The following is a 14,594-nucleotide window of genomic DNA, read 5'->3' as shown; positions in this document are numbered from 1 at the left end:
ATACAAGTACAAATATGTACTTCCATATTAGTCATTTTGTATGAAAAGACTTGAATAAAATTTAAAAAATGAAAATGAAAAATAGTATGGTTCAGTCTATATTCAGACAATATCAGTTCTTTTTCTGGAGGTGAATAATATGCTTCATATGTCCTTTGGGACTGTCTTGGATCATTGTATTACTGGAAATAGCTAAGTTATTCACAGTTATTCATCATACAATTGCTGTTACTGTGTATAACATTCTCTTAGTTCTCTTCACGTCACTTTGCATCATTTCATGTGTCTTTCCAGGTTTTTCTGAAATCAACCTGCTTGTTTTTTCTTCTCTCACAATCATGTAACTCAGCTTGTTTAACTCTTCTAAAATTGATGAGTATACTTTTGATTTCTAATCCTTAGCCATCATAAAAAGAGCTGCTATAAATATTTTTGTCCAAATATGTCCTTTTCCCTTTTTTTTTTTTAAACCTCTTTGGGATATAGACTAGCAATGGTATTGCTGGGTCAAAGGATATGCATGGTTTTATAGACCTTTGAGCATAGTTCCAAATTGTTCTCCAGAATGTTAGTAACTTTTTAAAGTTATTTTCTTTGTGTATTTTTTAGATGTTTTATTATTGGGCTACTTTTTTAAAACTATCTCCATCACTGCCAACTAATTCATTTCTTCCCCATGTAACCAGTAAGTATAGTCAAGAAGAAAAAAAAACAGCCAATGGTAATTTTTAAAAATGTATGTCTCATTTTGCTTCTTTCTTTCTTTTTTTTGTATACCTGTCAGAATCCCTTCTCCATTAAAACCTTCCCTTTTAACCAATACATATAGTTAAAACAAATGAATACATTGTATATATATGTCTCTTTCTTCTAGTCATCAATTCTCTGCCAAGAGAGCTATGTTTCTTCCCTAAAGCTGTGATTGGTTACTACATTGGTCAGAGCTCAGAAGTATTTTAAAGTTGATTTCCATTCCAATATTGTTGTCATTATGTAAATTGTTTTCCTGCTAACTTTTATGTCACTCTGCATCATTTCATACAAGTCTTCCCCAGGTTTTCATATGCTCCTTCTCCATGAAGTTTTCAGTTTATTCCCACTTACCTGGTTTATCCCCATAAAATTTCCTTTCAGTGACAAAGGAATCTCTCAAAATACCTCTCAGTGTTTTGTACTTCTTTTATGCATTGACAATTTTTATTATTTTTATATTAGAGTTATTTTTGTATATTCCATTCTCCTAGTAGGTTATAAGTTATATGATGTCAGGGACTCATTTTAAATAAAGAGCACTAAAATTATAAACATAGTGCTCTGAATATACTGGGTTCTACTATTTACTAACTGTGAACCCAAGTAAACTAACCTCTCCTGACCTTAGGTTCCTTACATGTAAAAGGAGTGGCTTAGACTAAACTAAAGGTTCCATAAAGCTCTAAATCTCTGATCTTATGTTCTATCTGCATTTATTATATAGTAAAGTACATAGATATATAACTTTTCTTTCCCCTTTCCTACCTATAATTTCCAGGAATGAAATATATCATTGGTAGCATATTTATAAATGATAAAGGATTCAGTTCACCTTTAAAATAAAAGGAAACAGCAACCCAAATGCTTAAAATTGGATGGATAATTCATAATGATTTAATAATTTGTCAAAAAATTGCTTCATAGACTTTCCAAATTAAGTTGATTGCTCACAAAAATAATATACCATATTATAGTCAGTAAAGTAAAAATTCAGGGGCAGTATAGATTGAAAAACATTTATTAAGTCTCATCTTGCTGTGTGTTTGGCAGAAGCACAACAGAAGGAGCCTATTTATTTATGCCTTCTACCAGTAGTCAAATTATAGCTAAGTACTGATTGCAGCATACTTATTATCTAGTATGATATAGGTAGCAGAAACATGTGGTCTTCAGCAACTGTTTAAATTTTGTGTCATTGGCAGCTAGATAAATATACCGATTGTAAGCTGAGGGAGCCTGGTATGAGATCACTCTGTCTTTGGTATGTTGTTATCTTGAAACTTTTAGCTTCATTTGGTAACATGGTCTGTGGGGTAGATTATGAACTGGGAATCAAGTAACCCAGATTTTAAAATGAACATGGTTGTTTGATCTTGATTACAACATTTCTCTTTCTTCATTAGTTCCATATTTCACTGCCCCTTCCCTCTCATTTCCTAAGATACTATGAAATATGCCCTAAGTGATTTATAAAGGTTATCAGAAGATCCACAGTAAAGTCTTGAATTATATATAGTACAAACAACAAATTGAACAAACATTTATTAAGAAACTTTCATTTGAAAGACAAATCTATTTCTAGTTTTGTTGTAAAAGTCTAAACAGAATTAGTGTGTACAAATATTAACTAAACCTTGTACTTCAAAATTATAATGAAAGTCATGGAAATTCAAATGTGTTATTATTCATTGACCAGAATTATATAACTATTAAGGAGATTAGCCCATTCTTAAGGATAAAAGTTAGGCACTAGACCTGAAACTCTCTCTGCCAGTGCTGGTCAGCACCTTCTCTGCAGTTTATAGTGTTAGAGTGTTTCCTATAAAAGAGGCAGCAAACTCCAGTAGATATTGGGTGGTGACTTGGAAAACCATATGTTAACATTACCTTTGTTTTATTTTATTTCTATTTATTTTGTTAAATATTTCTCAATTATATTTTGATATAATTCTGGCAGGGTGCTCTTTTGGTCAGCATGTATATTGGATACTCTGATCTAGAGCACTGACAAGTTCAGTGACTTGCCTTGAGTTACATAGCTGCTATATGTCAGAGGTGAAAATTGAACCCAGGGCTTCCTGGCTTCTTGGCTAGCTCTCTCTCTCTCTAATAAATTTGAAGGACTCTAGTGTATTATGCTCATTACTAAAGCCAGGGAAAGATTTCTTGCCAAGATGACTGCCTAGATGGTCCAGCTCTCGAATATTGACATTTTGCAAAATCCTGAAGTTCATACTAGACCATTATATGAATGATCAAGAAATCCAAGTAAAAATGAAATTAAGGGACTTCTGCCTCAAAATTGCACAAAAACGTTATCTGGAGGCCTCTATTAGCAAAGCCAGCACCAGTGCAGGGCCTCAGTGCAACCAGACACTAGGAACATGGGTTACCTGCAAGGTTCTATGTCCAAGGCAGGAAAAGTAGAGAAATCCCTGAAAAAGTCCCATGGTGGAGAGGTAGGAAGCCTTGGGGAGTGGCAGCATCTGGCAGAGACCAAAGCAATGTGGTTTCTCCAGCAGTCAGATCTCTGATGCCCCTAATACTATGTTCTGACATACCAGAGAGGACCCTGAAGATCCAGCACTCAGAACTTTAAAGATCTAGGAGGACTTAACTTGGGAGATAGAGATAGAAGAATTCAGGGAACTCAGAGCAGACCCAGTAGAGCCAACCAAAAGAGCTACTAGAGATGGAGGCTAGCCTGGCATAAAGCCCTAATTCAGGAACTAAAGCTGAAGAGATGAGTAAATCCAAGAAAACACTACCTGGTATCAAAAAATTATTGCAAATTTAACTCTACAAATTGAAAGCAGAGACTCAAAGTGAGAAAATAGTTTTTTCTAAAAGGACTACATACCTAAAAGAAATGAAGCAAGAGATTTTAAAAAAAAATGAAATAAAAGCTCTTAAGGCAAGGACTGGAAGCAGAATAAAATGCTTAGAAGAAAAAGTGATAAACCTTACCTAAGAAATGGAGTCCCCTGAAAGCTATAATAGACCAAACAAAAATAACCTCAAGAGACATATTGAATTATTAGAACAAAATCACAAATGAAAGAAGAGGGGAAAAAATGTAAGAAATCTCATTTGTTGATTGATTGAAAATGGCCCTGATGTATTAGAACAGTGGTTCTAAAATTTTTTTTGGCTTTAGTCCCTTAAAGATTATTAAGGAGCACTCCCCTAAAGAGATTTTATTGAAAAGGTTTATATCTATTGATATTTATGGTATCCATCTATCAGTAAACATTTAGGTACGTGCTATATACCAAGCGCTGTGCTGCATTGGGGATACAAAAAGAGTCAAAAGACAATCCCTGCCCTCAAAGAACCTACAATCTAATGGGGATATAACATGTAAACAAATATATTCAAATCAAGCTATATACAGAATGAATAGGAAATAATTAATGAGGGAAGTCACTAGAATTAAGAGGGGTTGGGGAAGGATTCCTGTAAAAATATTTGAAGTTAAAATATTTTAGTAAGAAAGATGTTTACAGCAGTGGCAATTTATTCAAGCAACCTCAGCTCAGACTTTGACCCATAGGTCAGTGTCAAGAGAGCAGTGAGTGATATCATGTGAGCATCATCTTTGGTGATAGTTTGCCATGTTTCTCCAAGATTTATGAACCCTTGAATATTTTCTTTTTCATTTAGAGCATTTGAAAGATTTTGTTTCCATATCTTTTCATGAAAACTAAAGTCGAGGGTCTTTCATGTAGTTGTTAAACTTTGTTCTTATTGAAAATCAGGAATCCTTTCTGTCCTGTTCTATTATATATAACTAATATAACTAATCAAGGTTAGTTAGATTTACTTAGATTTATTACTGAGTGCCTTTACTATGACAAAAATGAGGGGGAAAAAATCCCACAAATTCTGCAAGATCTTTTTCTGTTTCAGAGAGAATTCTTGTTCATTATGACTGTAAGTATACAAATTATCTTTGCTGCTGTTTCTAAAGTGTAATTTAAACTGTCCTGGATGGCTTAATCAAAGTATGTCGTTTTGAGACATTAAAGGCACTTAGATGGTATGATTGCACAACATATATTTAGTGTCTGTACCAGAGAGCTCAAAGTCCTTTGATTATATGCAATTTGTTTGGCTGTTATGTTCGACTTGCCCAAGCTTGAAAAAAGTTATTTGGTTGATTGGCATCTAGGTGTGGCATTCAAGACACATCTAGTTTGTGTGGTAATTTCTTCATCCATAGAAACTTGAGGGAAATATTTAAAGAGTCTGATTTTATAGCAAAGGTTGTGGCATACTTCTGGAATTTTGTTTTTGTTTTTTCATGAAAGAACCTTAACTCTGGTACAGTTTTGAAGGTTGGACATGATGGTGATGGAGTAATACTGCATTAAATATGTACCCATGACAATTCTTTCAGAGAATATTATGTAACAATAACAATATTATATAACAACATGCTCTGTGGCAGTCTGTTTCATTTCTAGCTTGATCTTATGTCATGGCATATGCCAGGATAAAGGTAGTTGGTTACTCAAAAGGTAGAGACCGGGACTTTAAAGAATCCCTGCAATGATCTTAATAGTTATAGAATCACAGAATCTGAGAAAGTTGAAAAAGGGCCCCAGAGGCCCTATAGTCTAATGCAGACTCAAACAAACCTTGGCTTTAAGATCTCTACTGAGGAAAAAGTTACTATTTCCTGAGGTGGTTCCATTACATTATTAGATAGCTCTGTTTGTTAGAAAGTTTTACTTTATATCAAGCCCAAGTTTGCTTCTTTCTCTGTAGTTTCCATTGCTTCTAATTCTGCCTTCTGGGATCAAATAGTTTAAACTTCTTCCATCTAACAGCTTTAATAATACTACTACTCATAAATAATACCTAGCATTCACATAGCTTTTAAGGTTCACAAAAAGCTTACAAGTATTACCTCATGTTATCCTCACAACAACCCTGTATGGTAGGTGCTCTTATTATCACGGAGATGAAGAAACTGAGTCAGACAGATTGAGACTTGCTGATTATCAAACAACTAGTAAATTCTGAGTCTTAATTTGAGTTCTTATCTTCCTGATTCAAGATTTACTGAGATACCTCACCACCTTGTGTCAGTATCAGATTTCCTGGAGGAAGTGAAATAAGGATATAGAACTAAAAGACTGGCTAAGAAAATATTCTGTTTAGATAGTTTGGAATTGCTTATGAGCATACAGGGTGTTCTAAAATACAAAAATAAGATATGGGAGAACCAAAAAGTGCTGCATATCTAAATCCATGGAGTTTATTAGATTTTAATTGAAGGGATTACCCTTAAAGAGTGTTAGGGTTGCTCTGGAGACCCCAGAATACCAACATGCTGGGTCCTGCCAAATTAATTCGACTCAAGTCTTCTCAGCCAAAGAAAAGTAAAGTTTATTAAAAGTTTGCTTGTATTAAACACAGAGTAAGTCTGTGCTAGGTCATTCTATGGTGCTCTCACAAACATGAAGACAGGATTGGGTCATATACAGAAGGTTGTGGGAGAAATCTAGGGGTGGTCTAGGGGAGGGTCTTTAGGAGTAGTTAATGGGGTCAATGAGTAATTAAGGGTGGGAAGTTGCTGGAGGCCACCTGGAGACCACAGACAATGGTGTGCTAGGCCAGGTCAAGGGTGGATCCACACTTTGATAGACTCAAGGGTGAGAACTCTAGTAACAGAGGGTGGGAAGTCTAGTAATAGAGGCTTAGGCTCAGCCACAAGGTAAGGCTTATTGCCTCATGCTAATGCCTCATCAAATGAGATGATTTAATCAGAGTTCAAGAGCGTGTACCTCTTGACTCAAGGAGAGGTCAAAGGGGGCTTCCAGAACCCATACCTCATCATTTCCCCCCCCTCAAACAAATGGGACCCAAATTCTTTTGGGGTAAAGGGTGAATGTCTCAGCTTCTGAAAGTGCTTCCTGCTGGCAAGGGGCGTAGAGCTGTCCCTGCCTCTCTGGGTCCTGTTCAAGGGAGTCAGACTTCACACTCAAGAGGTCAGACTCTGTAATGTGGATGATGTCTGGTCCAGTGGGCTGGAGAACTTGGATTCAATCCAGAAATTGATGACTTGAACCCTGGAGGAGACAAACCTGGCAAGGAGATTAAGCAAAGACCAAACAGGCACCAAAAAAAAATATAGAGAAAAGACAATTTCCTTGATTGGAATTAAAGATGACTGTGGCAAGGCCAAAACAACATCAGATATCCCTTTCCTTTCCAAATTGCTCCATGGACATTTAACACATGGAAAGCAATAGCAGGCACAGAATCCAATAGTTTTCAAAAACAGGCAGCAACTCCCAAAGCCTGTTCTCTCCTTCCATCATCATAGAGAGTAAAAGGTTTTTCCTATATTGGTTTTCAAATTCTCAAAAGCTTTCACCTGGGGTGGCCAGGTAGCACAGCGAGTAAGAGCTCCAGCTCCAGTGTTGGGATTACCTGGAGATCGAATCCGGGCTCAGGTACCCACCCAGTAACACCTGGCTGTGTAACCTTGAGCAAGTTACTTAACCCCGATCGCTTAAAAAAAAGCTTTCACCTGGTGGTTTGGGCCTTGAGTAGCAATTAATGGTTGCAGTCCCTCCCAGGCCTTGGGTTTAATTGGATATAAACCACTCTGGGGGAACACTTTAGGATCTAGGAGTCAGACAAATACTGGTGTGGCAGAAGTAGCTCACCCAGGAATTTCCTGATCCCAACTATTGACTCAACTATCTCCCACATTCCATGGGGAGATCTGAGAGGCTTAACTAGAGAAAGTTGGCTTCCCAATTTCACCAACAGGTCCCTTCCCAACAGGGGACAGGATAAGAGGAGAGCATAAGGAAGGAGTGTTCAAATAACAGATCCTCAAGTAGGCAGGGGACTGGGTCTGGAAACATCCCATGTTTCCCCTTTCAGATAGAACCAGTTGGTTAGAACAGAGAACATAGGCATAATAAAGTGGGTAACCTTACCTTCAGCTTCAATGCTTGTCCAGAGTTCAGTGAAAGATGGAGAAAGTGTGAGCACTGTCAAGCCCCATGCTTCCCCTTCACTTTATGTCTTGAGACACTAGAGGACAGAGTACTAGGAGATGGCTTTACCATTTTTCCAACCTCGGGGACAATCCTTCCTCCAATGACCCTCCTGGTCAGATGGGCTCGGTTCTAGAGGTGTTGGTTCCTGGGGCTTTCTCCTGGAGGAGCACTCCTTGGACCAGTGACCCTGCTTGGGACATGAAAGCAGGTTTCCCTACTGCCCAAGTGACTGGGCTTCCTCCAAGGGGGTCCCCTAGAGGGGCTTTTCCTGGCCATGGCAGCAGCCAAGAATCAAGTTTATTCTCTGTCTCAGGTTTGTTCCCTGTGTTCTTTCTCCTCTGCTGCAACCAGGTTTCTGTTATTAAAGACTCTAAAGGCCGCCTCCAGTAATTGGGCCTGAGGTGTTTGGGGTCCCATAGCCAATTTCTGCAGTTTCCTCCTAATATCTGGGGCAGACTGACTAATAAAATGTATGTTAAGGATTGCTGCCCCTTCTATAGTCACCATCTAAATTTATATACTTTTTAATAGCTTCTACAAGTTTATCTAGGAAAAGGGCGGGGTTTTCCTGATTTGTCTGAGAAATTTCTCTAACTTTCTGATAATTTACTTGCTTTTGAAATGCACTTCTTAGGCTTTCTAACAGGCAAAGTACCATATGGTCTCTCTTGTCCCAGTCATCCTGGATCTGATAATCCCATCCTGGGTCACTAATGGGAACAGCAGGTATTCTTGGGGGGTATTTTCTGGGGTCATTGCTAGCCAAATGATCCTCAAATTTGGGGGCTTCTTCCCAGATTCTCCTCTTCTCCTCAGTAGAACAACAGGTAGAGACGATATGCAAATCACCCCCAAGAAAGCTCAAAATTGCAGGGATAAGTCCCGAAAGCCTTCAGTAAACTTTGTTGGGTTTTTGGAGAATTTACCCAACTTTTCTTTAATTTGATTGAGATCCCAAATGGAGAATGGAACATTCACTCTAGTTGTCCCACCTGATGAGAGAGCTGCTTCCCTTAAGGGAAAAAGTCCTGAAGGTTCTATGGGGACAGTGGCTTGGGAAGGGAGATTGGAAGTCTGACTTCCTGTGAGAGAGTGACTGGGGTGGGGGGAGGTGCTGGCTGAACTGGATCAGACTGCAAGACTCGGGGGTCTGGCTGGCAAGGGGGAAAGTCAGCTGGCATCTGAGGAGGGGAAGGGGTCAGAAGAGGAGATACCTCTATGACTGCCTCCGGGATAGGCCTGAGGCCTGAGTGGGTGTTGCCTCAGGGGGAGGTTCTCCAGAGGGAGGCTCCTCAGCAAGACCAGTGGCTGGGACCTGAGCAGGGGTACCTGAGGGGGGCAGGGGACATGCTGGGATATGCAGGGTAGGAGATAAGGATAGTGTAGGAGCCAGGAAATGAGGGGTGTTGGGCTAGAGGAATTGGAAGGGGAACCAAGGGGAAAAGGGTTGGGGTACAGAAGAAGGGGCTGGGGGAAGCTACCTGAGTGACCTGAGCAGGAGTTGCTGAGGGGGGAGGGGCTGGGGCCAAAGCCATAGGAAAAGGGTCATTTAATTGGTCCCCGTTGCCCCAGGGGGCTCTAGCTTCAAGCATCTCACAGTGTTTCCTGAGAACCTTGTTCTGAGAAAGTTCAACAAAAGCCTTTAAGTAGGCAACTTCAATCCATCTTCCTTCTCTGCAACAGTATGATTTTACAAGAGAGTATTATCTTTTAAAATCCCCAAAACAGGCCTCGATTCATTATCTTTTAGGCTATACCTAGGCCAAACAGTGTCCCAAAACAACGCCAACTTTTCCTTTTTAAGGCCTCCAAAAAAAACAAATTTTTTCCTATGTTGTAAAAGACCTTCCTTCATAAAGAAAGGTTTGAGAGTAAGCCTTGAAAAACAAACAAACAAAAAAAAATCCCACAAAAAAGTACCTGAAGTTTTCCCAGTTTCCTAGTGCCAAGAGAATTGGAAGAATATGGCATACACTTCCAGATGTGGCTTCTGTCCTTATCTTCCATTCTTCAGAAACTGCACATATCCATGTTCTCCAAAATAACCAAATAGAACCGAAAACCTAAGGTCAGGCTGAGCACAAAACAGCCTCCTAGCTGTCTGACCTAATGGGATCTGAGAGGTCAGGCCCAAAACACACACACAAACAGAAATAAAAACAAAACAAAAAACTGTACTTCCAAGGTACTAGGGAAAGAGAGAGGCTTACATACCTTCCAGTCCCTGCTGGAGAAGAACTTGAGATTAGCAGTTTCCCGGTTGGGAAATCATAAAAATGAAGAGATTACCCATAAAAAGGGCTAGGGTTGCTCTGGAGACCCCAGAATACCAACACGCTGGGTCCTGCTAAATGAATTCGACTCAAGTCTTCTCAGCCAAAGAAAAGTAAAGTTTATTAAAAGTTCGCTTGTATTAGACACAGACTAAGTCTGCTGGGTCATTCTATGGTGCTCTCACAAACATGAAGACAAGATGGGGTCATATACAGAAGGTTGTGGGAGGAATCTAGGGATGGTCTAGGGGAGGGTCTTCAGGAGGAGTTAATGAGGTCAATGAGTAATTAAGGGTGGGAAGTTGCTGGAGGCCACCTGGAGACCACAGACAATGGTGTGCTAGGCCAGGTCAAGGGTGGATCCACACTTTGATAGACTCAAGGGTGGGAAGTCTAGTAACTTCCTGAGAACCTTGTTCAGAGGCCTGGGCTCAGCCACAAAGTAAGGCTTATTGCCTCATGCAAATGCCTCATCAAATGAGATGATTTAATCAGAGTTCAAGAGCCTGTACCTCAAGGACTAAAGGAGAGCTCAGAGGGGTCTCCCAGAGCCCATACCTTATCATTAATTACAGATACATTGACACAAAATTTAACTGGGTTGATCTTAACATTTTTAAATCTCAGGATAGCTCTGCATTACATAACTACCTCAGACCCAGGAAAATGCAGATAAATTATATCCTTGGGCATAAAGAAATAATTGGTAGCGCTGGAGCAAGAACATCTCTTGATGTGTTAGGGTAGTCTAGAGCCATCTCTAAAAAGTAATGCAATTTAAAAGCTGTTTTTAGGAAGAATTTCCCTCTATGATGGATCTGTAATTTCTGATAGGCTCAAAGTCTGTGATCTAATCTCATGGTGGCTTTGAGCTGGAGCAGTAGAGCATAGATGTTGTCAAGAATACCTGTGGGTTCTGTTTGACAGGTCATACATAGAATGAAGAACATCTAAGAAGCGGATCTCCCTGGGCAAAATCAATTGACGTGAGAGAACTCAGAGGGGCAGGTACATGTGTGAGATGAAGCTAGCCAAATTTTTTCACCAGTTTTTTTCTTCCTTTTTTTTTTTTTAAACAGGGCTTTTGAAGATGAAAATATGAAGCTCCGGCAGTTGAAATTGGATAATCAGGTAAGATAGATTCTACTTTTTAGTGCTGAACTCCTAATAATAATGGTCTTGACTCTTCCTAAGCAAAATAAATTTTCTACTTGCTCATTTAATGGAACAAGGGCTAGAAAGGCATAGGTACTTAGGTTTATTCACTAAATGGTGCCTTTTGAGTTTTTATAACCCATGACTCATGGATGCAATTCTCTCTTTACATAGAGCACATTCAGTCTTGAGGGCAGCTTCCGTAGAAGCATCAGAAAATAGCTTGTCTGCATCTTTACATAAAAATAAAAGTGTTCTCAGCTTCCAGTGTAAGAATTCAGACTGATAATACATAGGCTACAGGTCAGCCTTTATTTAATTAAACAAAAAAGCTCAAAACAGAAAGGACACAAATCTAACCACAATAATGATGTAGATAAGTCCTTCCTTTTCTGGTGGGCACATCTTCTCCCCAGGGACTTAATATGACTCTCCAGATCTAAAGTTATTACCTTCATTCATCTTTCTCTAAGAAGGAAAAGAATTCAGTATTGATAGATAATCCCTTTTCCTCTGACCCCACCTAGTCTATATAACTCATCCACATGAATCAGCTATATGTGGATTAGCTTTATTCTCTGGTCAATGAGGGCCAGATTAGGGTTTGCTTCTCTGTATTGTGGTTTCATCCTTTTCTGCTCCAGAACTACTAGTATAATGGAAGGAGCATTAGTGCTCTATCTCCAGAGTCAGAGGACTTGGGTTTAAATCCCACCCCTGACACTTCCTTCACCTCTCTGGACCTCAGGTTCCTCATCTGTAAAAAGAGGGAGTTAGACTAGATGGCCCTGAAGTCCCTTCCAGTTCCAGATCTATGATCCTCTTAGAGTTGGTCTTAGGAAATACGTAATTTCCAGAAATTTCTCCATTTCCAGAAGGCTTGATCCAGGGCTTCCTCAGCTATATGGCTTCTCCTCTAGGAATTCCTTTGCCATTATGCCCTTTTTGTCGGGCTGTGTTGTTTCCTGGGTAGGCTACTTAGAGGTGTAAGCTTCTCCCCATTCCAGCAGAGATCTGTGTTGACTCTTTGTGATTTGTCTCTCTCTTTTTGTCTCTTTCTTGTCTGTCTTTCTCTCTTCAAGGGCAAGTTCATGAATATGACTTATGTGACTTAATTAATCCTTACAAGTCTTAATGGGTACACTTATACTTTATATAAGGAGACATCTTTACTATTAGAATGAAGTAGCCAAAAGGCCCTAGGAGATATAAAGGGAAGTAATACAAAGGATAGACTGGAACCATATAATGACAGATCTTAAATGCTCAGGGTGAGGGGTTTATATTTCAATTTAGAAGCAGTAGGAAGCCACTGGAGATTTTTGAGCAAGTCTTCAGGGTGGCTGCTCACACAGGTTCCTGGGTCTGCTTTGTTAAAGGAAAGCAACTCAAAATGGGTTAACAAGCTTACTTTAATCAGTCAAACATGTATCCTTTACCTAGTTCAGGGGAAAAAGGTCAGCACCCGAACTTCAAAGTACAGAGGCAGAATTATCAAGACAGAAACAGATCAAGTAGACAGCTTTCCAAATTGTCCAACCATTACATCCATACCAAATCAACATTTGGCTTTCAACATCTGGGTTTTTCAAAGGGGATGGGGGGGGCCCTGCACAACTGCTTCCCAGAATACAGATCAAATCACAGAACACTTCTCAAAGTGAGCCCCCAAAACAAAGCCTCACATCAGGGCTTATATAGCCTTCTCCTGGCTCAGAGAATGTAACAACATTTTGGACCCACTGGCCAATCAAAAAGTATCTACTGAAAAACAAGCCTCCCACCCCAGGATCCTGGTGCACTTTAGCCTAGGGGCAGGGAAGATCTTTAAAATTTACATTCCCATTACAGGTTTTGAATCCTGAATTTGGATGAACTCTAAGAATGGTGATACCTTCAATGGAAATAGAGAAGTATAGAGGAGGGGTGTATTTAGGATAGAAGATAAGTAGATCAGTTTTGAATATGTAGAGTTGGAAATAACTGCTGGTATATCCAGAAGATTATGGTGATGCTGTATTGGAGTTAAGGAAGGAGATTAGGATTGGATTTATGGATTTGGGAGTTGTCTGCAAAGAAATGATCCTTGAACCTGCAGAAGCTGATGAGATCACCAAAGGAGACATTTTGGATGGGATCATAGATTCAGAGCTGGAATGGACTTCTCAGGTCATCTAGTCCAATCCCTTCAATGCACAGATGAGGAAACTGAAGCCCAGTGAAGTGTCACACAAATCGCGGATCAGCAGTTGTATCCACCAGTTCCTTCAGTGACCTGGGATATAGTTTATGTAGACCTGGTGATTGGAACTTGTTGACAAAACTGAATTGGATCGGTAATATTTTTTAGAGGCATCACATTTTAGACTTTGACTGCAGTATATACAATAAAAGCTATATTCTACCTTATCAGTTAGAAGATTCTCAACACCAGGATTCTTGATATATTTATTATTATTCATGTATTCAATATGTATTCAATATGAATCTCTAATCTAGTAAATTTGAGAAGTCTCTGAAAAGTGACATATTTTCTTTTATTTTTTGCTTTTTGGAGGACAGTTGGGGTTAAGCGACTTGCCCAAGGTCACACGACTAGTTTTTGTGTTAAGTGTCTGAGGCCGGATTTGAACTCAGGTCCTCCTGACTCCAGGGCTGGTATTCTATTCACTGCGCCACCTAGCCATCCCAAAAGTGACATATTTTATAGTGAAGTTTAATTAGAAATGTAAGCTCTTAGAGGTTAAGAACTGTATCAGATACTTCCGTTTCCATTCATGTTGTTGGGCATGTTCTCTACTCTTCGGAGAGTTTATCAATTCTTGTGCTTTTATCATTTTAATGCTAGTGACTTTATAATCTGTATTTTCAGTCTTGATCTCTTGTTTTAGCTCTAATCTTGTGTCTTCAATGGTGTACTGGCCATTTCTATTTGAATGACCCACTGAACTCATCACCATACGTGCAGTAAGTTTCTTTCATCTGTGGTGCCACCATTCTCTTGGCCTCTCAATTAAAATACAAATCATCCCTTTCTTTCTACGTTGATAAATCACCAAGTTCTTTCACTTATTTTTTTTCAAAATATGTCTTATTAATTCTTCCCTTTCCATTCCCATTGCTATTACACTAATATAGTCCCTCATGGTTTTGTGCCTAAATTACTAAATCAATTTCCTAATTGTATTTATTTTCTGTATTTTTTTAAAATAAGAGATAGTTTGGCATGGTGGGTAAAGATCTGTTCTCTGAATCAGGGAGACCTGAGTTTTTTTTTCTTTTTTCAAATGCTTTATTAACTTCTGATTTACATCATTCATTTATGCCAGATTTTGAGTTACAAATTTTCTCCCCGTTTTTCCCCCACCCACCACCCCAAAATAGCAGTCTG

The 14,594-nt window shown here is 39.1% G+C and overlaps 1 protein-coding gene across 1 annotated transcript in view; it reads left to right on the top strand.

The window, feature by feature from the left end:
• Positions 1–12,519, top strand: part of LOC138171582 (WAG22 antigen-like) — a 33,427-nt gene extending 20,908 nt beyond the window's left edge. Inside the window, exon 2 of the mRNA XM_069101113.1 lies at positions 11,128–12,519. Within this exon, the coding sequence (XP_068957214.1) occupies positions 11,128–11,150 (23 nt within the window). The 3' untranslated portion in view covers positions 11,151–12,519. The remainder of the gene's footprint in view (positions 1–11,127) is intronic.
• Positions 12,520–14,594: the final 2,075 nt, after the last annotated feature.

This window comes from Petaurus breviceps, unplaced genomic scaffold (genome assembly GCF_028583685.1).
Source record: "Petaurus breviceps papuanus isolate PSGF00001 unplaced genomic scaffold, PetGlider_PUasm1.0 453, whole genome shotgun sequence".
NCBI lineage: Eukaryota > Metazoa > Chordata > Mammalia > Diprotodontia > Petauridae > Petaurus > Petaurus breviceps.
Note: the sequence above shows the minus strand (reverse complement) of the source record. Positions and strands in the feature narration are given on the sequence as shown.